Raw genomic sequence first — 10,132 nt, forward strand, 5'->3', positions numbered from 1 at the left:
TGTTTTATAATTCATTAAAATGTATAAAAGAATTTTTTTAAACAATATTTAGAGTTAAACTTTATTTGAGAGTCAAATTACAACAAATTTCAAAATTTATGGTCAATATTATTAATAGTTAAGTACAATTTCATAAATTAAAAGTTTAAAGTTAAAATTGATACAATTCGACAAGTTTAGGAAAATAAATTCAAGTCTTTTTTAGTAAAAAAAATCAATTAGGTCAAATTATATTATGAAAATTTGTGGACAACAGCTAAAAATATGTGGTATTAGCAGCAAGGAATAAAAAATCGTGATATATCGTCAATATAGTGTTTGTACTATCGACCTCAAGGTCAGATGTTCGATTCCCTCACCCCACACATTAATTACAATACCTTTGTAAAAAAAATTGTGATATATCGTCAATATATTGTTGATATGTTCATAAAATCATGTATTCGATAGGGATATTAGGGTGTAAGATCGTTTATCTCGAATTTTGATGACGTATCCTTTCATGGAAATATCCTTTGTAACTCAAGAAAATTATGGATACTTTTGCCAATATATCGTGGATATTTTGCCAATTTATCATGAAAATATCACCAAGTATCGTGGATATTTCACCAGCATGTCGTTTGAATATCTCTATGTCATCTATTTCTTTTTCTAATATCAAGCTTTCTGAATGTGCTACCTTTTCCAATTTTCAATTTTTCTCAATTTTCAATATGAAACTTTTATTTCCAAAGAATTTGAATTTGAAAAAACAAATTACAAAAAAAGAACATGTATTAATCTTTAACCTCATTGAATGAGTTTGGATACTCAATATGGACATGGATAATATGTTTATAACAATAGTAATTATGACTAGTCTCATAATAACTATAGTTATTTATGTGATTATGCTTCGTATGGTATTTATAGTGATAGGTTTAACACATCGATTTATACATACTGTTACGAAACCGACAAGTAAAGAATACAAAAACGTATAAGAATAGAGAAGATCGACGTACAGATTTACGTGGTTAACTAATAGTGTATTAGCTACATCTTCGTGATAGAGAGAGGTCAATTTTATTAGAAAGAATGTTACATAATATAGAATAATGACGCATCTAGGTTAGAGAGTTTATATAATATATTTCTCTAAACACTAGGTCGTTTGAATCGCTAGATTAATGATTCAAAGCATTTTAACACATTGGAACTATAACTTCCTAATGAAAGTGATGCTAACTCAAACACAAAGCCTCTATATTATCAACATATTTTAGGGCATCTTCATTTGGATGAAGCATACACAAGAAGAAAATCGCCTTTTACTAACACAAAAAACGTGTTGCTAGAGGTCAAAAAGCCCCCCTCCCCCAAAAAAAAAATATTAGCAATGCTGAGACACACGTCGTTAAGAATGACATTGCGGACACGTAGCTAAAATTTTTAGTAACGTAATTTCTGCATGCCGCTAAAAGACTACTTTTACCGACATGTACGTGTTACTAAGTGTGTACTTTTAGCAACATAATATTGGTCACTATTTGTATATACAGTGACGTTGAAAATTCACCTCTGAAAGTTAAGTTTTAGCAAGATATAAGATTATTAGTAAATGTGAATTTGTGGTCATTACAAGTATCTTTTGCAACGTATTTGAGCGTAGTACGATTAATATTTTGTGCCATCATAAATTTGAAGCTGTGTTTTTTAAAACTACGATTTTAATGATGTTATAGAAAACGTCGATAAAAATATTTTATTTGTTTAAAATAATAACCAATTTAATATATAAATTTGTTATAAAATTAAAAATATAATAATCTTTTGAAAAAAAATTAAGAATCAATTAATTATAAATATAATAATCTTTTGAACAAATTAAGAATCAACTAATCAATTTATATTTAAACCAAAAATTACAAGTGAAGATACACATTTCCAATACTATCATTAAAATAAAACGAAATAACACCAACTTGGCCACAAGTTTGCATGACAAGTTATATCAACAAACTTCGATAATATTCTAAGAAGTAAGTTCGAGTAATATCAACCTAAGTTTTAATTATCATGTTACATCAAATTATCAATGAATAAAATTAGTACCAAACACTAGGTATCACTAATTTGCATAACAAAAATTCCTAGAAAAGGTCTTTGAAGTATGAAATGTCATTTTGAAACAAAAGTATAAAATATCAACAAAAAAAAAATTCCATTTCCATCCAAATTCAACATCAAAATTTTGTATTGAAAGTATCAGAACATCAAATCTGACAAATAAAGAAGTGTCGTATGTAATCGCATGAGGATAAAGAATTGAATAAAACCAATCAAGGTAACTCAAACAAAACAAAACCTCGAGCAATGACCTCTTAATTCCATATAAAGAGACCATTAAAGAACTATCCTTAATACGATTGGGGGGATCAAAAGCACAACCATCTTGTACAACAAACACTCAAACCATGCTCGACATTTAAAATTAAAGAAAAACTCATCAATATAGCAATGACCTTAACGAACTATCCTAAATACAATAGGGGAAGGGGGAAGGCTCAAAAGCACAACCATCTTGTATAACATCAAAACCATGCTCGATATTTTTAATTCAAGAAAACTTATTAACATAGCAATGACCTCAAACAAAATAAAACGATACTCATGAACAAAAACCATGAAAGTAAATTAAACCAAACAAAACTTTGAGCAATGACCTCTTAATTTCATACTAAAGTGCCCGTCAAAGAACTATCCTAAATAAAATTTGTCGGGGGGGGAGGGAAAAGAGTCAAAAGCACAACCATCTTGTAAAACAAACACCAAAACCAAACTCAACATTTGAAATTCAAGAAAACTCAGGGGGAGGGGGAAGGGGTTTGAAGACAACCATCTTGTATAATAACCACCAAAGCCATGCTCAATATTTGATGTAAATTTTGAATCCTATTTTCCCTACCTAAGTATGATAGCTATGTGATTACAATGCTAAGTAAGTGATAGGTGAAATTACGGCATAATGTAGGGAAACAAGGAAAATGAAGAATGTGAAGAAGGAAACTTGATTTATGTTAGGCCTCAGGTGAAGTGTGTGGTTAGAGGAGTAGAAATTTTGGCTGAGTATGGAAGCTTGAAGGAAGCCATGGTATAAAGAAGGCTTAGGTGATGAGTATGGAATTAGAAAATTTAAACGGGCTAAAATGGTCTAAGTTTTGGCCGTGTGAGAAGCTTTAGGTGATGAGTTGGGCATTAGCAATAGTGATGGTGCGGCTAGGCGTGACAAGCTGAAGTAAAGCATTAATGACGAAGTTAAGATTGGATTAATGCCTTAAGCACTGTTTAACCTAACATCTAGCTTAATCTTGTGCCTTAAAACCCATTAGTGCGTGAAGTGGCAACTTAAGATTTCATGCAATAAGCGCAGCCGGTCGTATAAAAGAAAGGGGTAAATTATGAGGCTCATTTTGGAAATTTCCTCCGTGGTATCTGAGAGAATTTGGTGTCATTGGAAAGCTTAAGAAGTCTAGTTTTAGAGATTGCGTGGCCGGAAAGAAATCTAGAAGGAAGTAGGCTGAAGAGTGAAGAATCTACTGGAACGTCCAGTCTCGGGTGCATCAAAGCCAGCGATGAAGATCTAAAGCTTCAGATCAAACCATGAAGAATTTCAAGCTGAACTTTTAAGATAAACTTGATAATCAATTATAAACAACTTTGTAGAAGGAAATTTCTTAAGATAAAGTCTTTCATTCGAGTTATTTTCTCTGGAAATTGAATCTGGAAATTGTTGAACAAGCATGCAATTGCTTGGGAAGGATAAGCAAGTAGCTTAAAGATAAAAAGCTCCTGACCAAATCACGAAGAATTTTCAGTTGAAATTTTAAGGTAAGGTTTTTACTCAATTTTAAATAATTTTGTAGAAGGAAAATTCTTAAGATGAAGTCTGGAATTCGAGTTATTTGCTCTGGAAGATGTATCTGGAAATTTTTGACAAGCAGGCAGCTACTTGGGAAGGATAAGCAAGAAGCTCAAAGATCAGAAGCTCCAGACCAAACCACGAGAAATTTTGAGCTGAAACTTTGAGGTTAGTAAGCCAACTCATTTCTTAACAACTTCTGTGAAGGATGCCTGAGCTAAGTGTTAAGGAAAACAGGTGAAATTGTAGGAAGATACGTCTGGTCTGGAATTCGAGTAATCTGGACAAGGTATGATGTTCGAAGGATAACAAGCTATAGAGATCGAGTTTGGAGCTGAAAATTTAAGACCGATAGGAGCAAGAAGAAGCCTATAAACCATTAAGGGCTGGGACAAGTGTGAGTGATTAATGTTTCTAAATGATAAAGTGTATGCTTTGCAATGTTATTCTCATGCTAAGCTTTTTTGTGATTTCAAGAAAATTATTTTTATGATTGAAAGCATGACCAACACATGATGTTTATTATTGTATGAGTTTTCCATGTATGTTTTCTATGTCTAACGCATGTTAATGTTTTTACAAGCTAGTTCAGCATGATTTAAGCTAACTTGTTTTACAAAGTATGAAGCATGTGTTAGGGTTAAAGCTAAGGTTTAATGAAGCATGATGTACTATGTTTTAAATACCTAAGTTTGTCGAAGTATATGTGTTGATATTTCTAAACACAATGAAAAATGATACTGAAGATAGGGAAGGTATCCTAAAGAGATTTCTATGCTATATTTGAAAACTATTTTTATTAATGCTCTTTGAGAATTCGATAGCTTAAGTGAAACTGAAATTGAAGGTAAGGAAGGTATCCACGTAAATGTACCTAAGGTGTTGATGGTACTTATTAAACACCACATGTACGTAGCTAGTTCAATAAAGAGATCGACGTAGGGGTCTTTCTTGGCCATAGTTCAGTATGAAGAGAGATGAAACATAAAGAACGCATGCACAGCGGAAACGATGAAATTGACAACGTTCTAGTTGCAATAAAAACAAGAATAAGCATGCAAACGGGATAGAAAATACAACCTTTGAAGACTCCACTGCAAACTTCCTCTCCCAAGCTTGATCGGCACCACCAACGGTAATTTCCTGCTATTATCTGATTGAAGTACATGGTTGTAGGACCGTTTTGTTAGTGAAAATAAGGGAATTTCACTATAGAAAGAAGGAGAGTAAAGGAGAGTTAAGGTGGAAGAGTTTAGGTAAAAAGTTGTGGAAGCATTAGTCTTGCAAATTTAAAAAACAAAGCCATTTATAGAGAAAACACATGCAAAATCCCATTTTGCATGTCTTCCACCTCAAACTCCACTAGCATGTAACCTTTAGGTGTCAAGCTTGGGAAGTGCCACTTCAAAGTCGACTTAGTTTGTAGAAAAATCCAACAATTGGATTTTTCTACTAACTAATTTTTTATTAAAAAAATGAAATAAAATTTTCAAATTTTGGAAATTATTTAATTAAAATAATTTCAATTAAATAAAATAAACAAATTTAACATCACATATTAAATTTTTTATGACACCTAGCTTTGATTAATCACATTAATCAAGTTTAAAAAAAACACTTTCATGCTAATGATCAAGTATACTCTAAAAAATAATTAATTAATATATTAATTATTTAATTGTAAATTATATCTCATATAAAATACAATTTTTCCTAAAACCCAAATTTGAACATTTCAAATTCTTAGTTCACCTAGTTCTTTAATTTTGTTCGTATTGAGCTAGCAAGGAGACTTAATGGACCTACAGATCATGGGCTTCAACGATCTGAGATTAATCGGTCAAACTCTTTAACCTAGTTAATTAACATTTGTTAATTAACAAGAATTTTCACTATAGCCTGTAGTTGCACTCCCCTCACTGTAGACATATTATGTGTCCATTTGATATAACCGTCATCAAGAAGTTGATCCTTCATAGGTTGTTCATAACCTCAACTAGGTCAAATACCAGAATACCCTTAAGTTACATCTTTTCTCCTTAAGTACTGACTTTCTAATAAACAATTGATTTAGGATCATAATCATTAAATCCATTCCCTCTCAGGCCAACAAGAGGATGAGTCCCCTTATTCAAGACCCGTGATTAGCCCTTAAGATAACAACCTTTCTACTATCCCTAAAATGAGTAGGAGTGAATTTCATCTTGCAAATTCTATGTCCCCAGTCATCTACCTGGTCTTATCCTTGAAATTGGAGGCATATTGAGTAGCAATGTTGAGCTTACCTTCACCTATGCAAATCAGGATTCAGATCAAGTTATCTAGGTCATCAAGAAGTGAAATTAATCGTTAACAGTAAACGGTGTTAATACATAACAGTGATTATTTCGTGGTTTGTCTTACACAATCTCATCGTGTAGAACACCCCGCTCACATGTCTATACATGAATGAATTGATCACATCGTTTATGACACTGTACAACATTTGTAACAATCATAAAGTGGGTTGTATTTAATAGTATCTCCAGAAATAGGTACCCAACCTAATCTAAATACTATAGAAGGTTTAGGCTATTTTACTCGAACTTGATCAAGTTTATGTCTCCACATAAAGTCCAAGTATTCATGGTAATATCCAAGGGTTCATAGTTTATTGAATTTAGAGTTATTAAACAATCAACAACACTTGTCTGAATAAACTTTATATATGTTTACTATTTACAAAACTACAAGTTTTAGGACGTACAACCCAACAGAGATCGAAGTAGGGGTCTCTTCTGGCCATGGCTTGACGTTGGGATTATAGCGATGGATGTTCATTCTCAACTAAGGTTCATTTAGTTCTAAAAAGAGAAACAATGTTATGTTTTATGCTTTATGATTTATGAAAAGTTTCTTGACATATTTTCTAGCTTAAACCCTAAATGTTTTCCAGCTTATGTCCTCACCCTTTTTCTAAATGTTTTTGCACCCCCAGGTAGCGGTCAACTTTCCAGAAGTTGATTCTACTACTGCTCTGCCACCTGAGAACATAACTGAGAAGAGAAGAACCTAGGTAGATATCTGTTTATACTGTACACATGTTAAGGGAGGATTTTCAGGGACTAGTAACTATGTTTTGAGACCCACTGCATCTCGTTCTTTATATATGTGTTAGTTGTATGTTAAATGTATTGAAACCCTGTGGTTATGAATGTGAATACTCTGATGATTCTATTTATGTAAATGTTGATGGTTAAAAGTTTTAAATTCATATCAAGGTTTCTATACAGGTTATGAACGTAGGTTAGGCAGTAAGTGCTAGCAAAAGGGTTGGTAACTACTGCAGTAATATCCTCTTTCAGGTTAAAAGGGTAATCTGGGAGGGGGTATGATAAGTTGGTATCAGAGCATAAGATTTTAGGAATGACATAGATTTCATGCGTAAGTCCAGGTCCCTTAGTATGAGTCCTTAGCATGTGTACTATTAATCAAGTAAGGATGCTGAAAAGAAGTGGCAAACAGAGCAAGCAGACAGAAGAAGGAAACACTAACCCTACCAATAGAGGCCCTAAGGTTAGAAAGAACCCAGAGCCAAGAAAGAGAAGAGTCAAGCAACCAGTGGTCCGAAAAATGACTTCAAAAAGGGAGTCGAGTACTCCGCGGGTAGGAATAGATCCTCACTTATAAGCAAGGGTATTTGATAGAATTGCACAGAGACTGGTAACTAGTGTGAGTTCAGTCTTGGCAGATCCGAAAAATAAATATAGCATCAAAAGGCTTAAAGCCCTAGGGGCCATGACGTTCGAAGGTGCTACAGACCTAGGAGAGGTTGAGGTTTGGTTGGATCTGATTGAGAAATGTTTTAATATGATGGGTTGTCCTAACGACCGCAAGGTCGGGATAGTAGTATTCTTGCTACAGAAAGAAGTTGAGAGGTAAGAGTTTTAGAATTTTATTCTCTGGATAGTTAGGTGCGAGAAGTTAGGGAGGCGCGAGCCAATAGAATTCAAGTAGGAAGAGATCAAGACCTGCAGCTGGATCAGTTATTAGATCAGTGATGGACGTACTGATGAGTCAGTTACCAGTACGGACAGGAAACCTTTGTGTTCGAGTTGTGGTAAGTGGCACTTCGATGTTTGTTATAGTGGAAGTGGTGTTTGTTTTTAGTGTGGTCAAGAAAGACATTTTAAGAAGGAATGTGCACAGTTGGCTAGAGAAGCCCAGACAATACAACGACTAACATCTCGAACTGTTGACCAGTTGAGAGGAGCTGGAACTAGAAGGGAAGGATCCAGTGAAGCAAAACAGAAGGGAGTATCAGGCCGACCCTAGCAGCACGGGTACTTTATGCAGTTACTCACCAGAAGGCAGTAAAATCCCCAGATGTTAACCGGTAATGTAATTTTATGTAATCAATCTGCCTATGTGTTATTTGATCCTGGTGCAACACAATCATTTGTGTCTAGCGTGTTTGCATCACATTTAGATAAACTGCCTGAAATCATGTCTGAGGATTTGTATGTTTCCACACCTATGGGAGATGTTGTGGTACTACATGAATGTTATAGGATTTGTGATGTGGTTATGGAAGGCCAGAACTTCTGTGTTGACTTAATTCCCCTAGACTTATCAGAATTTGATGTGAATACGTGTATGGATTTCCTGAGTAAGTTTTATGCTTCTATTGATTGTTATAAGAAAGAATTAGTATTCAAGAAACCAGGAGAACGTGAAGTAATATTTGTGGGAAGTAAAAGGTTACTTCCAGAGAGTCTAATATCAGCAGTGAAGCCAAGGAAGCTGCTGAGCAAAGGATGTGAAGCCTATCTGGCTCATGTTCTAATTTCTCAAGATAAGAAGCTAAAGTCTGAAGATGTGCCAGTAGTACAAGAGTTTTTAGACATGTTCCTTAAAGAGTTATCAGGTTTAGCACCTGACAGGGAAGTCGAGTTTCCTATTGACTTGCTTCCAGACACAACTCCTATTTCACAGGCACCATACAGGATGGTGCCAGAAAATATAAAGAACTAAAGATTCAGTTACAAGAGTTGATTGACAAGGGGTATATCAGACCCAGTGTGTTGCCTTGGGGAGCACCAGTCTTCTTTGTGAAGAAGAAGAACGGTACACTCAAATTGTGAATTCATTATTGAAAGCTGAAAAAGGTGACAATTAGGAACAAGTATCTATTTCCTCGTTTAGATGATCTCTTTGACCAACTGAAAGGAGCCACAATGTTCTCTAAAATAGATTTGAGATCAGGGTACCACCAGTTGAAGATAAAGGAGACAGATGTTCCAAAGACTACTTTTAGGACCAGATATGTCCATTATGAGTTTATAGTAATGCCATTTGGTTTGACAAATGCTCCTACAGTGTTTATAGACCTAATGAACAGGATATTCCATCCCTACCTGGATCAGTTTGTGATAGTTTTCATTTATGATATTCTAGTGTGCTCCGGTAGCAAGGAGAAACATATGGAGCATTTGAGGATAGTGTTGAAAATGTTGAGAGAAAAGAAGCTATATACCAAGTTCAGTAAGTGTGATTTCTAGTTCAAGTTGTATTTCTAGGGCATGTAGTTCAGCAACGGGAGTCAGTGTAGATCCCCAGAAGAGAGAAGCGATAATTAATTGGGAGCGACCCATGACTGTATCCGAGGCACGTAGTTTTCTGGGTTTGACAAGTTATTATGGAAGATTTATGGAGGGATTCTCTAAGATAACTCTTCCATTGATGAACCTGCGCAGAAAAGCTGTGAAGTTCGGATGGTCGCAAGAATGTGAGCATAGTTTCCAAGAATTGAAACAGAGATTAGTATCAACACCAATGCTTAATTTACCTACTCCAGGTAAAGAGTTTGAGGCTTATTTTGATGCATCCCGACAAGGACTAGGTTGTGTGTTGATGCAAGACGGGAAAACGGTAGCCTATGCTTCTCAACAGTTAAAAAAGCATGAGCGCAACTATCCTACCCATGATTTGGAATTAGCAGTAGTTGTCTTAGCTCTGAAGCTTTGGAGGCATTATCTATTTGGAGAGTGTTGTCGTATATTTACAGACCATAAGAGTTTGAAAAATATCTTTGATCAGAAGAAGTTGAGCTTAAGGCAGAGGAGATGGATTAAGTTGATCAAAGATTATGACTTCTGATAGTTGATAGAAATACAAGTTATTGTAGCATTTTATTTAGAATTATGAGGGCTCACAAGTAAAATATGCGGCGATTATACTAAGAATTCA

The 10,132-nt window shown here is 34.5% G+C and overlaps 1 protein-coding gene across 1 annotated transcript; it reads left to right on the plus strand.

The window, feature by feature from the left end:
- Window positions 1-8,389: 8,389 nt before the first annotated feature.
- LOC150032988 (uncharacterized) lies at window positions 8,390-8,917 on the plus strand. The gene has a single exon (XM_090307096.1). The coding sequence runs from the start codon at window positions 8,390-8,392 to the stop codon at window positions 8,915-8,917; it is 528 nt and encodes a 175-aa protein (XP_090163222.1).
- The last annotated feature ends 1,215 nt before the right edge of the window (window positions 8,918-10,132 follow it).

This window comes from Benincasa hispida, chromosome 11, assembly GCF_027475165.1.
Source record: "Benincasa hispida cultivar pf3 chromosome 11, pf3_genome.v1.1, whole genome shotgun sequence".
NCBI classification, from domain to species: Eukaryota; Viridiplantae; Streptophyta; class Magnoliopsida; order Cucurbitales; family Cucurbitaceae; genus Benincasa; species Benincasa hispida.